The sequence below is a fragment of the Cherax quadricarinatus genome, unplaced genomic scaffold (assembly GCF_038502225.1).
Source record: "Cherax quadricarinatus isolate ZL_2023a unplaced genomic scaffold, ASM3850222v1 Contig1564, whole genome shotgun sequence".
Lineage (NCBI taxonomy): Eukaryota > Metazoa > Arthropoda > Malacostraca > Decapoda > Parastacidae > Cherax > Cherax quadricarinatus.
The window spans coordinates 34,969-51,610 of NW_027196590.1; the positions used below are offsets into that span (position 1 = coordinate 34,969).

The 16,642-nt window shown below is 44.8% G+C and overlaps 1 protein-coding gene across 2 annotated transcripts; it reads left to right on the top strand.

Annotated features, from left to right (window-relative positions):
• Positions 1 to 351: 351 nt before the first annotated feature.
• Positions 352 to 16,251, top strand: LOC128699924 (uncharacterized). Of its 2 annotated transcripts, XM_053792769.2 has the most exons (5): positions 352 to 860; positions 3,701 to 3,842; positions 9,782 to 10,144; positions 12,987 to 13,101; positions 15,792 to 16,251. In XM_053792769.2, exons 1-5 carry the CDS (start codon positions 853 to 855, stop codon positions 15,797 to 15,799), a joined length of 636 nt encoding a protein of 211 aa, XP_053648744.2. In that variant the 5' UTR covers positions 352 to 852; the 3' UTR covers positions 15,800 to 16,251. The 2 variants fall into 2 exon arrangements, with proteins under 2 accessions (XP_053648744.2, XP_053648743.2); XM_053792768.2 differs by lacking the exon at positions 352 to 860 and having other exon boundaries at positions 3,402 to 3,842.
• Positions 16,252 to 16,642: the final 391 nt, after the last annotated feature.

A 16,642-nucleotide genomic window follows, 5' to 3' on the forward strand; every position in this document is an offset into this window, starting at 1 on the left:
TACAGTGGTAGTGTGGGGGCTGGGGTTCCCCACCACCTACCAGAAGACAGTGGTCATCAGTGGTAGTGTGGGGGCTGGGGTTCCCCACAACCTACCACGAGACAGTGGTCTACAGTGGTAGTGTGAAGGCTTGGGTTCCCCACCACCTACCAGAAGACAGTGGTCATCAGTGGTAGTGTGAGGGCTGGGGTTCCCCACCACCTACCAGAAGACAGTGGTCTACAGTGGTAGTGTGAAGGCTGGGGTTCCCCACCACCTACCAGAAGACAGTGGTCATCAGTGGTAGTGTGGGGGCTGGGGTTCCCCACCACCTACCACGAGACAGTGGTCGTCAGTAGGTATATAAGGCGAGCATCATGACCAGAGACTCACTGAAGAGCGAGCAGCCGTCCACAACACTCCTGCAGTGAATACCTGTGATCAACTACTGCTGCTGTTTTTACTAATACTACTACTGCTACTACTATCACTACTACTCCTGCTACTACTATCACTACTACTCCTGCTACTACTATCACTACTACTCCTGCTACTACTATCACTACTACTCCTGCTACTACTATCACTACTACTCCTGCTACTACTATCACTACTACTCCTGCTACTACTATCACTACTACTCCTGCTACTACTATCACTACTACTCCTGCTACTACTATCACTACTACTCCTGCTACTACTATCACTACTACTCCTGCTACTACTATCACTACTACTCCTGCTACTACTATCACTACTACTCCTGCTACTACTATCACTACTACTCCTGCTACTACTATCACTACTACTCCTGCTACTACTATCACTACTACTCCTGCTACTACTATCACTACGACTATTACTTACATCATCATGATCAAGTGAGTAGATTAGAATCTAACTATTTCGAGATTAAAAATATTACCAATGTCTTTTTAAAGATAATTATCTTTGATGAACGTCAGAAAATAATTTAGATAATATACTAGATATTCATACACATTTTAAATATATTTTAGATTTATATAAGTAATTTAGAGGCATTTTAAACGTAATTTAATCTTAGAAATAAAGTAGGATAATAATAATGAATGATTTATGGAGACTGAGAACATGCTGATCTAACAGGATCATTTACGAGAGTCGTTCTGATAATGATTATCATTAGATATTAATTATGGTTTGTGTAGTGAGTTAGGTCCGAACATCATGACTGTACGGCCTAACAGGCCTATGTCACAGCCTAATACTTATATAAACTTGAATATATATTGTGGGAATTTTTTTATGAATGTTGCGTGATGTGTATGTACCTTTGTATGTTGTGTATGTACCTTTGTATGTTGTGTATGTACCTTTGTATGTTGTGTATGTACCTTTGTATGTTGTGTATGTACCTTTGTATGTTGTGTATGTACCTTTGTATGTTGTGTATGTACCTTTGTATGTTGTGTATGTACCTTTGTATGTTGTGTATGTACCTTTGTATGTTGTGTATGTACCTTTGTATGTTGTGTATGTACCTTTGTATGTTGTGTATGTACCTTTGTATGTTGTGTATGTACCTTTGTATGTTGTGTATGTACCTTTGTATGTTGTGTATGTACCTTTGTATGTTGTGTATGTACCTTTGTATGTTACTTGCTGTGTATGTACCTTTGTATGTTGTGTATGTACCTTTGTATGTTGTGTATGTACCTTTGTATGTTACTTGCTGTGTATGTACCTTTGTATGTTACTTGCTGTGTATGTACCTTTGTATGTTGTGTATGTACCTTTGTATGTTACTTGCTGTGTATGTACCTTTGTATGTTGTGTATGTACCTTTGTATGTTGTGTATGTACCTTTGTATGTTACTTGCTGTGTATGTACCTTTGTATGATGTGTATGTACCTTTGTATGTTGTGTATGTACCTTTGTATGTTGTGTATGTACCTTTGTATGATGTGTATGTACCTTTGTATGTTGTGTATGTACCTTTGTATGTTGTGTATGTACCTTTCTATGTTGTGTATGTACCTTTGTATGTTGTGTATGTACCTTTGTATGTTGTGTATGTACCTTTGTATGTTGTGCATGTACCTTTGTATGTTGTGTATGTACCTTTGTATGTTGTGTATGTACCTTTGTATGTTGTGTATGTACCTTTGTATGTTACTTGCTGTGTATGTACCTTTGTATGTTACTTGCTGTGTATGTACCTTTGTATGTTACCTGCTGTGTATGTACATTTGTATGTTACTTGCCGTGTAAGTACCTTTGTATGTTACTTGCCGTGTAAGTACCTTTGTATGTTACTTGCCGTGTAAGTATATTTGTTTATTTCCTTAATTAGACCTTTGTACGTTACCTGCTGTGTAAGTACCTCTGTACGTTACCTGCTGTGTAAGGACCTTTGTACGTTACCTGCTGTGTAAATACCTTTGTACGTTACCTGCTGTGTAAGTACCGTTGTACGTTACCTGCTGTGTAAGTACCGTTGTACGTTACCTGCTGTGTAAATACCTTTGTACGTTACCTGCTGTGTAAGTACCGTTGTACGTTACCTGCTGTGTAAGTACCTTTGTACGTTACCTGCTGTGCAAATACCTTTGTACGTTACCTGCTGTGTAAGTGCCGTTGTACGTTACCTGCTGTGTAAGTACCTTTGTACGTTACCTGCTGTGTAAGTGCCGTTGTACGTTACCTGCTGTGTAAGTACCTTTGTACGTTACCTGCTGTGTAAATACCTTTGTACGTTACCTGCTGTGTAAGTACCTTTGTACGTTACCTGCTGTGTAAGTACCTTTGTACGTTACCTGCTGTGTAAGTACCTTTGTACGTTACCTGCTGTGTAAGTACCGTTGTACGTTACCTGCTGTGTAAGTACCTTTGTACGTTACCTGCTGTGTAAATACCTTTGTACGTTACCTGCTGTGTAAGTGCCGTTGTACGTTACCTGCTGTGTAAGTGCCGTTGTACGTTACCTGCTGTGTAAGTGCCGTTGTACGTTACCTGCTGTGTAAGTGCCGTTGTACGTTACCTGCTGTGTAAGTGCCGTTGTACGTTACCTGCTGTGTAAGTGCCGTTGTACGTTACCTGCTGTGTAAGTGCCGTTGTACGTTACCTGCTGTGTAAGTGCCGTTGTACGTTACCTGCTGTGTAAGTGCCGTTGTACGTTACCTGCTGTGTAAGTACCGTTGTACGTTACCTGCTGTGTAAGTGCCGTTGTACGTTACCTGCTGTGTAAGTACCGTTGTACGTTACCTGCTGTGTAAGTGCCGTTGTACGTTACCTGCTGTGTAAGTGCCGTTGTACGTTACCTGCTGTGTAAGTGCCGTTGTACGTTACCTGCTGTGTAAGTGCCGTTGTACGTTACCTGCTGTGTAAGTACCGTTGTACGTTACCTGCTGTGTAAGTGCCGTTGTACGTTACCTGCTGTGTAAGTACCGTTGTACGTTACCTGCTGTGTAAGTGCCGTTGTACGTTACCTGCTGTGTAAGTGCCGTTGTACGTTACCTGCTGTGTAAGTACCTTTGTACGTTACCTGCTGTGTAAGTGCCGTTGTACGTTACCTGCTGTGTAAGTACCTTTGTACGTTACCTGCTGTGTAAGTACCCATTAAGACCATTTAACTTAAGTCAAACATCTGGGGAGAGAACTAATGGTACCATTTAGTACCAAGAATGGTATCCCCGTTTACTGCAGTTACTACTGGAACTGTTCTTTGTACGTGTTCAGGTACAGTCTCATTTTCTTGGTGGGTGTGAGCGCTGTAGTCCAAGGCTACGGTGTTCAAAAGGTGCCAGTGGACCAACAGCAGCAGCAGCAGAAGAAATCTGTACTCACCTTTCCTGAGGAACCTTGGCAAGAAGAAACAAAGGTGAGCTTACAGAGTCATCTTGGTGTTGTTGAGGTGTGAGTCGGTGTTGTGGGAATACCAGTGAAGGGTGTTAGTTCATGTTGATCCTAGATGATCCTGGATGATCCTAGATGATCCTGGATGATCCTAGATGATCCTGGATGATCCTAGATGATCCTGGATGATCCTAGATGATCCTGGATGATCCTAGATGATCCTGGATGATCCTAGATGATCCAAGTATTATCTAGTCAACATGTGCTTGGTCAGAATCTACTCCTATTATTACTGCTACTACTATTACTACTCCTGTTATTACTGCTACTACTATTACTACTCCTGTTATTACTGCTACTACTATTACTACTCCTGTTATTACTGCTACTACTATTACTACTCCTGTTATTACTGCTACTACTATTACTACTACTATTATTACTGCTACTACTATTACTACTACTATTATTACTGCTACTACTATTACTACTACTATTATTACTGCTACTACTATTACTACTACTATTATTACTGCTACTACTATTACTACTACTACTACTGCTGCTACCACTATCATTGCTATTACTACTACTATTATTACTGCTACTACTATTACTACTACTACTACTGCTGCTACCACTATCATTGCTATTACTACTACTATTATTACTGCTACTACTATTACTACTACTACTACTGCTGCTACCACTATCATTGCTATTACTACTACTATTATTACTGCTACCATTACTATTGCTATTACTACTATTGCCACTGTTATTGCTACTATTGCTATTACTACTACTACTGCTACTATTACTACTACTATTATTACTATCACTGCTGCTACTACTATTACTGATACTACTACTACTACCAGGGTAGGGAGTGTTAGCCACCCAGGATAACCCAGGGTAGGGAGTGTTAATCACCCAGGATAACCCAGGGAAAAGAGTGTTAACCACCCAGGATAACCCAAGGTAGAGAGTGTTAACCACCCAGGATAACCCAGGGTAGGGAGTGTTAGCCACCCAGGATAACCCAGGGTAGGGAGTGTTAACCACCCAGGATAACCCAGGGTAGAGAGTGTTAACCACCCAGGATAACCCAGGGTAGGGAGTGTTAAGCACCCAGGATAACCCAGGGTAGGGAGTGTTAACCACCCAGGATAACCCAGGGTAGGGAGTGTTAACCACCCAGGATAACCCAGGGTAGGGAGTGTTAACCACCCAGGATAACCCAGGGTAGGGAGTGTTAGCCACCCAGGATAACCCAGGGTAGGGAGTGTTAACCACCCAGGATAACCAAGGGTAGGGAGTGTTAACCACCCAGGATAACCCAGGGTAGGGAGAGTTAGCCACCCAGGATAACCCAGTTTAGGGAGTGTTAACCACCCAGGATAACCCAGGGTAATGAGTGTTAACCACCCAGGATAACCCAGGGTAGGGAGTGTTAGCCACCCAGGATTACCCAGGGTAGGGAGTGTTAACAACCCAGGATAACCCAGGGTAGGGAGTGTTAACCACCCAGGATAACCCAGGGTAGAGAGTGTTAGCCACCCAGGATAACCCAGGGTAGGGAGTGTTAACCACCCAGGATAACCCAGGGTAGGGAGTGTTAGCCACCCAGGATAACCCAGGGTAGGGAGTGTTAACCACCCAGTATAACCCAGGGTAGGGTGTGTTAGCCAACCAGGATAACCCAGGGTAGGGAGTGTTAACCACCCAGGATAACCCAGGGTAGGGAGTGTTAACCACCCAGGATAACCCAAGGTAGGGAGTGTTAACCACCCAGGATAACCCAGGGTAAGGAGTGTTAGCCACCCAGGATAACCCAGGGTAGGGAGTGTTAACCACCCAGGATAACCCAGGGTAGGGAGTGTTAACCACCCAGGATAACCCAAGGTAGGGAGTGTTAGCCACCCAGGATAACCCAGGGTAGGGAGTGTTAACCACCCAGGATAACCCAGGGTAGGGAGTGTTAGCCACCCAGGATAACCCAGGGTAGGGAGTGTTTACCACCCAGGATAACCCAGGGTAGGGAGTGTTAACCACCCAGGATAACCCAGGGTAGGGAGTGTTAGCCACCCAGGATAACCCAGGGTAGTGAGTGTTAGCCACCCAGGATAACCCAGGGTGGGGAGTGTTAACCACCCAGGATAACCCAGAGTAGGGAGTGTTAGCCACCCAGGATAACCCAGGGTAGGGAGTGTTAACCACCCAGGATAACCCAGGGCAGGGAGTGTTAGCCACCCAGGATAACCCAGGGTAGGGAGTGTTAACCACCCAGGATAACCCAGGGTAGGGAGTGTTAACCACCCAGGATAACCCAGGGTAGGGAGTGTTAGCCACCCAGGATAACCCAGGGTAGTGAGTGTTAGCCACCCAGGATAACCCAGGGTGGGGAGTGTTAACCACCCAGGATAACCCAGGGTAGGGAGTGTTAGCCACCCAGGATAACCCAGGGTAGGGAGTGTTAACCACCCAGGATAACCCAGGATAGGTAGTGTTAACCACCCAGGATAATCCAGGGTAGGGAGTGTTAACCACCCAGCATAACCCAGGGTAGGGAGTGTTAACCACCCAAGATAACCCAGGGTAGGGAGTGTTAGCCACCCAGGATAACCCAGGGTAGGGAGAGTTAGCCATCCAGGATAACCCAGGGTAGGGAGAGTTAGCCACTCAGGATAACCCAGGGTAGGGAGAGTTAGCCACCCAGGATAACCCAGGGTAGGGACAGTTAGCCACCCAGGATAGCCCAGGGTAGGGAGTGTTAGCCACCCAGGATAACCCAGGGTAGGGAGTGTTAGCCACCCAGCATAACCCAGGGTAGGGAGAGTTAGCCACCCAGGATAACCCAGGGTAGGGAGAGTTAGCCACCCAGGATAACCCAGGGTAGGGAGTATTAGCTTCCCAGGATAACCCAGGGTAGGGAGAGTTAGCCACCCAGGATAACCCAGGGTAGGGAGTGTTAGCTACCCAGGGTAGGGAGAGTTAGCTACCCAGGATAACCCAGGGTAGGGAGTGTTAGCTACCCAGGATAACCCAGGGAAGGGAGTGTTATTCACCCAGGATGACCTAGGGTAGGGAGTATTAGCTACCCAGGATAACCCAGGGTAGGGAGAGTTTGCCACATAGGATAACCCAGGGTAGGGAGTATTAGCTACCCAGGATAACCCAGGGTAGGGAGAGTTAGCCACCCAGGATAACCCAGGGAAGAGAGAGTAAGCCACTCAGGATAACCCAGGGTAGGGAGTGTTAGCTACCCAAGATAACCCAGGGAAGGGAGAGTTAGTCACCCAGGATAACCCCGGGTAGGGAGTGTTAGCCACCCAGGATAACCCAGGGTAGAGAGTGTTAGCCACCCAGGATAACCCAGGGTAGGGAGTGTTAGCTACCCAGGATAACCCAGGGTAGGGAGAGTTATCCACCCAGGATAACCCAGAGTAGGGAGTATTAGCTACCCAGGATAACCCAGGGTAGGGAGAGTTAGCCACCCAGGATAACCCAGGGTAGGGAGTATTAGCCACCCAGGTAACCCAGGGTAGGGAGTATTAGCTAGCCAGGATAACCCAGGGTAGGGAGAGTTAGCCACCCCTGATAACCCAGGATAGGGACAGTTAGCCACCCAGGATAACCAAGGCTTGGGAGTATTAGCCACCCAGGATAACCCAGGGTAGGGAGAGTTAGCCACCCAGGATAACCCAGGGTAGGGAGAGTTAGCCACCCAGGATAACCCAGGGTAGGGAGTATTAGCTACCCAGGATAACCCAGGGTAGGGAGTGTTAGCCACCCAGGATAACCCAGGGTAGGGAGTGTTAGCAACCCAGGATAACCCAGGGTAGGGAGAGTTAGCCACCCAGGGTAGGGAGAGTTAGCCACCCAGGATAACCCAGGGTAAGGAGTATTAGCCACCCGGGATAAGCCAAGTCAGTCAGTGCGTTATCCAGGACTCTGTCTTATTTCCATTGTGGTCCTCAATCTTGTCCCCCAGGATGCCACCCACACCAGTCCACCAACACCCAGGATGCCACCCACACCAGTCCACCAACACCCAGGATGCCACCCACACCAGTCAACTAACACCCAGGATGCCACCCACACCAGGCCACTAACAAGCAGGATGCCACCAACACCAGTCCACTAACACCCAGGATGCCACCCACACCAGTCCACTAACACCCAGGATGCCACCCACACCAGTCCACCAACACCCAGGATGCCACCCACACCAGTCCACTAACACCCAGGATGCCACCCACACCAGTCCACCAACACCCAGGATGCCACCCACACCAGTCCACTAACACCCAGGATGCCACCCACACCAGTCCACCAACACCCAGGATGCCACCCACACCAGTCCACCAACACCCAGGATGCCACCCACACCAGTCCACTAACACCCAGGATGCCACCCACACCAGTCCACTAACACCCAGGATGCCACCCACACCAGTCCACTAACACCCAGGGTGCCACCCACACCAGTCCACCAGCACCCAGGATGCCACCCAAACCAGTCCACCAGCACCCAGGATGCCACCCACACCAGTCCACTAACACCCAGGATGCCACCCACACAAGTCCACTAACACCCAGGATGCCACTCACACCAGTCCATTAACACCCAGGATGCCACCCACACCAGTCCACTAACACCCAGGATGCCACCCACACCAGTCCACTAACACCTAGGATGCCACCCACACCAGTCCACTAACACCCAGGATGCCACCCACACCAGTCCATTAACACCCAGGATGCCACCCACACCAGTCCACTAACACCCAGGATGCCACCCACACCAGTCCACTAACACTCAGGATGCCACCCACACCAGTCCACTAACACCCAGGATGCTACACACACCAGTCCACTAACACCTAGGATGGCACCCACACCAGTCCACTAACACCCAGGATGCTATCCACACCAGTCCACTAACACCCAGGATGCCACCCACACCAGTCCAATAACACCCAGGATGCCATTCACACTAGTCCACTAACACCCAGGATGCCTCCCACACCAGTCCACTAACACCCAGGATGCCACCCACAGCAGGGTATAGAAACACGCCCAATGTATACACCCGGCTGGGGATCGAACCACGGACACTCGGTGTGTGAAACGAGAACGTCGTCTACCAGGCCACGGGCCACCCATAGCCGACGTTTCAGTCGGTCAGTGGAGAAGAAAACTTAATTAGGGCATCGTTTCGCTCAGTGTGTTGGTGAATCAGTCTTGTGGTACACAGAGCGTAACGTTGTAGCAGTAAGAGACTTCTCTGTCGCTTCGTCACGACATTTAGATCGTGATATGAGAATTGTTCATGATGGAGCGAAACGTCGTGAAGCTTCGTTTTGCATTTGTGTGTCTTGAACTGTTCCAGACATTTGTACCATAGTTATGAATTGTTCCAGATATTTGTACCTTAGCTATGAACTCTTCCAGACATTTGTACCATAGTTATGAACTGTTCCAGACATTTGTACCATAGTTATGAACTGTTCCAGACATTTGTACCTTAGTTCTGAACTGTTCCAGACATTTGTACCATAATTATGAACTGTTCCAGACATTTGTACCATAGTTATGAACTGTTCCAGACATTTGTACCATAGTTATGAACTGTTCCAGACATTTGTACCATAGTTATGAACTGTTCCAGACATTTGTACCATAGTTATGAACTGTTCCAGACATTTGTACCATAGTTATGAACTGTTCCAGACATTTGTACCATAGTTATGAAGTGTTCCACACATTTGTACCATAGTTATGAACTGTTCCAGACATTTGTACCATAGTTATGAACTGTTCCAGACATTTGTACCATAGTTATGAACTGTTCCAGACATTTGTACCTTCGTTATGAACTGTTCCAGACACGTTCTTTGTTCATTGTGTTCCTCTTGCTATTCCATTTACATTTTTTGTTCATATTTGTTCCTGGTACAGGTTTGTCCCACGAATATCATTGAGAGTGTGGTGACCGAACTGGTCCCGTCCTACGTCACAACCACCCAGGAACACTACGTCACCGTCACCAGCACAGACCTACACACCCAGACCGTCATCACCACGCTGGTCCAGGTCTCCTCCGTCACACAGACCGAATACAAGACCAACTACGAGACCGAGTACAAGACCCAGACCGAGTACAAGACCCAGACCGAGTACGAGACCAACATCGTCTACTCTACTCAGACCGACTACAAGACAGTGTCTACCACCATAGTAGAGCCTTCATACGTCACCCAGACCGAATACAAGACCGAAACTGAACGTATAACTGACGTAGTCTACTCTACCCAGACCAAGGTAATTATTTCCTATAATTATTTCAATATAATTATCGTTATTAGTAGTAACAGAATTATACTATTATTATTACCGTTAATATAATTATTTAACTAAAATTACTTTACTGTCTTATTAATTATTATTAATTATTATTAATTATTAATTATTAATTATTAATTATTAATTATTAATGATTATTAATTATTATTCTTAATTAAACTATAGAAACAAGATGAGTTACATAGCACCAGAATAACTTAACCAGCTTAAATAACTTAACCAGCTTAAATAACTTAACCAGCTTAAATAACTTAACCAGCTTAAATAACTTAACCAGCTTAAATAACTTAACCAGCTTAAATAACTTAACCAGCTTAAATAACTTAACCAGCTTAAATAACTTAACCAGCTTAAATAACTTAACCAGCTTAAATAACTTAACCAGCTTAAATAACTTAACCAGTTTAAATAACTTAACCAGCTTAAATAACTTAACCAGCTTAAATTACTTAACCAGCTTAAATAACTTAACCAGCTTAAATAACTTAACCAGCTTAAATAACTTAACCAGCTTAAATAACTTAACAAGCTTAAATAACTTAACCAGCTTAAATAACTTAACCAGCTTAAATAACTTAACCAGCTTAAATAACTTAACCAGCTTAAATAACTTAACCAGCTTAAATAACTTAACCAGTTTAAATAACTTAACCAGCTTAAATAACTTAACCAGCTTAAATAACTTAACCAGCTTAAATAACTTAACCAGCTTAAATAACTTAACCAGCTTAAATAACTTAACCAGCTTAAATAACTTAACCAGCTTAAATAACTTAACCAGCTTAAATAACTTAACCAGCTTAAAGGTAATTGTTGCAGCTGTTGGATCACGTCTTGTCAGGCATTGAAATTCCCAGCTGCCACTCTACACTCGTTTATCTTAATAATAATAATAATAATAATAATAATAATAATAATAATAATAATAATAATAATAATAATAATAATAATAATAATAATAATAATCTTTATTGCCACAGGTACATGATACAACTTATACAGACCATAGCTCACACCTGTGACATACTGTAACTCCCTGGTTATGTAGAGTATTTCCCACAACTTAGGTTAATTTTGTCTCCAGGATGCCACCCACACCAGTCTACTAACACCCAGGTACCTACTTACTGCTAGGTGAACAGTGGCAGCAGGTGTCTTAAAGAAACACGTCCCAATATTTCCATCCGTACCGGGGATCGAACCACAGATACTCACTGTATGAGCCGAGTGCCCAACAATTTCACAATATTGTGATTTAAACAAACTGCGTATGTAACTTAGACACTTTTGCAACATTCAACATTCCCAAGTGTTGCACAAGTGTAAGTGATCAACATACGGGTTTCAAAACCTTTAATACAAGACCTGGAGTTGTGACAGTGTAACAGTATCTCTCACTGTGATAGTCTCTAGTGATGTGTCAGATATCCGCATCCGTCGAACATCCGCACAGTTTCTTACATCCGCATCCGTCGAACATCCGCACAGTTTCTTACATCCGCATCCGTCGAACATCCGCACAGTTTCTTACATCCGCATCCGTCGAACATCCGCACAATTTCTTACATCCGCATCCGTCGAACATCCGCACAATTTCTTACATCCGCATCCGTCGAACATCCGCACAATTTCTTACATCCGCATCCGTCGAACATCCGCACAATTTCTTACATCCGCATCCGTCGAACATCCGCACAATTTCTTACATCCGCATCCGTCGAACATCCGCACAATTTCTTACATCCGCATCCGTCGAACATCCGCACAATTTCTTACATCCGCATCCGTCGAACATCCGCACAATTTCTTACATCCGCATCCGTCGAACATCCGCACAATTTCTTACATCCGCATCCGTCGAACATCCGCACAATTTCTTACATCCGCATCCGTCGAACATCCGCACAATTTCTTACATCCGCATCCGTCGAACATCCGCACAATTTCTTACATCCGCATCCGTCGAACATCCGTACAATACAACATCCTTATACACATCCACGGATATCTAAATTTTTACATTCTATACATCTCTAATAGTCTCCCAGTTGTGAGCAATAAATTCCTAATAAAACCAGGGAACGGGTGGGGTTTGAACCCATGGCAAGTGAGTCTTAAATCTCACAGGCCAGTGCGTTAACCACTGGACCAGCTGGCTAAAATAAGATTCATTCAACTAGGTATATTTCTATACATCATTGGAAGGTTAGCATGGGCCACCACTGGTGTGGGATTTCTCTGTAAAAACTTGTATTTGTGGTCACAGTGGTGGCCCATGCTAACCTCCCTATGATGTATAGAACTGTACCTAGTTGGATGAATCTTAGAAGCAGCTGGCCCAGTGAATTTTGAAGCTCACTGCCATGAGTTCAAACCCCACCCATTCCCTGATTTGTTTGCAACTGTTATTACGATTTCGTAGTAGTTTAGCGAGTTGTTCCAGCCACTTTTCTAGGTTAGTAGTAAATTGTTCCAGCCACATTAAACAGTGAATCGTTCCATAATATACATGGTACAAGGCTCGTGTGTACCTCTTGCACAACATTGTGAATGTGATAGATTGTTAAAATGGCAAATTGTGAATAACAGAGCTAAAAACTAATTCTATCCTTCCACCAAAAAACACAAACAATCAAACCAAACAGAAGAGGATTTCTCTCATTATCTCAGATACTAAAACACACAAGCACATCAAGTTTGAAGTTGACCAGAATTTGCGTTACTTCCGCACCTGGGCCACCAATAACAACAATATTTGTGTACATATAAACTACAGTACACTGACTGTATTAAATTACAGGTGCTGACGTCATCACTGTACGTCACTAACGTAGAGAGCGTGACGTCGACAGTGACGAAGCCTGTCCCTCACTACGTCACCGTCACCAAGGATTGTTACTCACCCGTCAAAGGAGGTGAGACTAGCGGGTGACGGGTGTTCAGGTGACAGGATCATGGGTGTTCAGGTGACAGGATCATGGGTGTTCAGGTGACAGGATCATGGGTGGTCAGGTGACAAGATCATGAGTGTTCAGGTGACAGGGTCATGGGTGTTCAGGTGACAGGATCATGGGTGTTCAGGTGACAGGATCATGGGTGTTCAGGTGACAGGATCATGGGTGTTCAGGTGACAGGATCATGGGTGTTCAGGTGACAGGATCATGGGTGTTCAGGTGACAGGATCATGGGTGTTCAGGTGACAGGATCATGGGTGGTCAGGTGACAAGATCATGAGTGTTCAGGTGACAGGGTCATGGGTGGTCAGGTGACAGGATCATGGGTGTTCAGGTGACAGGATCATGGGTGTTCAGGTGACAGGATCATGGGTGTTCAGGTGACAGGATCATGGGTGTTCAGGTGACAGGATCATGGGTGTTCAGGTGACAGGATCATGGGTGTTCAGGTGACAGGATCATGGGTGTTCAGGTGACAGGATCATGGGTGTTCAGGTGACAGGATCATGGGTGGTCAGGTGACAGGATCATGGGTGTTCAGGTGACAGGATCATGGGTGTTCAGGTGACAGGATCATGGGTGGTCAGGTGACAGGATCATGGGTGGTCAGGTGACAGGATCATGGGTGTTCAAGTGACAGGATCATGGGTGGTCAGGTGACAAGATCATGGGTGTTCAGGTGACAGGATCATGGGTGTTCAGATACTGTACATGTCAGACCATCAACAAACGGAGTATCGAGCCTGCAGCAGCACTCCTTGTAACGAATAATCCAGATGACATTGGTACTGCATACACAAAATCTGGAATGTATTCTGGAAGCGTTCTGCCAGCCAGTCTTCAGTCCAGTGCAGAGAAAATGACTACAAGTTTGAGGTAATCAGTCCCTGAGTCTAGAGTCAGTGTGCCAGTCCATCAGTATACTGCAGTATTATCAACACTGCTGGACTGAACACACTGACTCCAGGCTCAGGGACTGATCACCTCAAACTCATCTTACACTGTTATTCTCTATATTGGACTGAGGAAGCCACTGTGGGGCGAAACGTTTCCACAGTAACTTACCCAAATGTTGCTATATATGTTGCTATATACAGTCCAGTGTGACTGTCAAGGAGAAGCTTGACCGTACATACAGTCAAGTGTGACTGACAGGAAGCTTGACCGTATATACAGCCCAGTGTGACCGTCAAGGAGAAGCTTGACCGTATATACAGTCCAGTGTGACTGACAGGAAGCTTGACCGTATATACAGCCCAGTGTGACCGTCAAGGAGAAGCTTGACCGTATATACAGTCCAGTGTGACCGTCAAGGAGAAGCTTGACCGTACATACAGTCAAGTGTGACTGTCAAGGAGTAGCTTGACCGTACATACAGTCAAGTGTGACTGTCAATGAGAAGCTTGACCGTATATACAGTCCAGTGTGACCGTCAAGGAGAAGCTTGACCGTACATACAGTCCAGTGTGACTGTCAAGGAGAAGCTTGACCGTACATACAGTCAAGTGTGACTGTCAAGGAGAAGCTTGACCGTACATACAGTCCAGTGTGACTGTCAAGGAGTAGCTTGACCGTACATACAGTCCAGTGTGACTGTCAAGGAGAAGCTTGACCGTACATACAGTCAAGTGTGACTGTCAAGGAGAAGCTTGACCGTACATACAGTCAAGTGTGACTGTCAAGGAGTAGCTTGACCGTACATACAGTCAAGTGTGACTGTCAAGGAGTAGCTTGACCGTACATACAGTCAAGTGTGACTGTCAATGAGAAGCTTGACCGTATATACAGTCCAGTGTGACCGTCAAGGAGAAGCTTGACCGTACATACAGTCCAGTGTGACTGTCAAGGAGTAGCTTGACCGTACATACAGTCCAGTGTGACTGTCAAGGAGAAGCTTGACCGTACATACAGTCAAGTGTGACTGTCAAGGAGTAGCTTGACCGTACATACAGTCCAGTGTGACTGTCAAGGAGAAGCTTGACCGTACATACAGTCAAGTGTGACTGTCAAGGAGTAGCTTGACCGTACATACAGTCCAGTGTGACTGTCAAGGAGAAGCTTGACCGTACATACAGTCAAGTGTGACTGTCAAGGAGTAGCTTGACCGTACATACAGTCAAGTGTGACTGTCAAGGAGAAGCTTGACCGTACATACAGTCAAGTGTGACTGTCAAGGAGAAGCTTGACCGTACATACAGTCCAGTGTGACCGTCAAGGAGAAGCTTGACCGTACATACAGTCAAGTGTGACTGTCAAGGAGAAGCTTGACCGTACATACAGTCAAGTGTGACTGTCAAGGAGAAGCTTGACCGTACATACAGTCCAGTGTGACCGTCAAGGAGAAGCTTGACCGTACATACAGTCCAGTGTGACTGTCAAGGAGAAGCTTGACCGTACATACAGTCAAGTGTAACTGTCAAGGAGAAGCTTGACATAACATAAATACCCAGACGACCGCCGTCTACATGTTGTCTAACACAACAGTTTGTTGGTCTATCCCTGGTGTTGCTATTTTACACTATGTCTCTCCTATCCCCAGTTAACCAACTTCCCGCACGAGGTTCGAGCCTTAATCACACCTCGGGCTTCATAACCCCAACAATATTAATAATGAGATAATTTGCTACAAGTTTTCTACTCTGCCCTTACAGGTTACTGACGGTAAACACCAGAGCAGAGTGACGTAACTAGTGACTGTCGACTACCAGCCACTAGTCACTACTACTGTGACTACTGTCCACCAAATAGTTACTATTATTGTGAAGGATGAACTTAGTGTTGAATTCAAGTACAATACCTCACAGTCTATCGTAAATAATACTGGGGAGGAGTTGAATTCACGGCTCAGTGAAAAATGTAATTTTGTGATATTTCAGTGTTGGAGAATGTGACACATGTGACACATGTCCAACATGTGACACATGTGACACATGTCCAACATGTGACACATGTGACACATGTCCAACATGTGACAGTCTTTACTGTGGAAAGGTTTCGTCGGGAGGTGACCTCTTCAGTCCAGTACGATGAACGGTGGGAGATGAGTAGTAGTACTTTGAGGTAATCAGTCCCTCAACCTGCAATCTTTTCCATACTGGACTGAAGAAACTACCGGTTGGCGAAACCTGTCTCATTCTTCAACCTGTCGGTTGTCAAAACCATTTACAGTATTAATAATATAGCTGCTAATAATAATAATAATAATAATAATAATAATAATAATAATAATAATAATAATAATAATAATAATAATAATAATAATAATAATAATATTAATGTCTTAACACCTTATTATTTATATATTTTACTTCTGTCAGTAACTTTTGGCAATAAAAAACTATCTAATGTGATGCATTTTTACCCTCTGGTGTACGGTAACCAGGACTAAATTCTTGGAACTGGAGTGTGAATTATCCCTATGAGACAAGTTGCAGAAACTTTCTCCAGTATTCAGGAACATGAAAATTAGACAAATGCAGCATCCGGGTGTCTTTATTGCAGA

Coding starts and splice junctions, on each gene's coding strand:
- LOC128699924 (XM_053792768.2), top strand. CDS start 3,624: ATGGTACCATTTAGTACCAAGAATGGTATCCCCGTTTACTGCAGTTAC. Junction 3,843..9,781: donor CTTGGCAAGAAGAAACAAAG/GTGAGCTTACAG, acceptor TTCCTGGTACAG/GTTTGTCCCACGAATATCAT. Junction 10,145..12,986: donor TCTACTCTACCCAGACCAAG/GTAATTATTTCC, acceptor ATTAAATTACAG/GTGCTGACGTCATCACTGTA.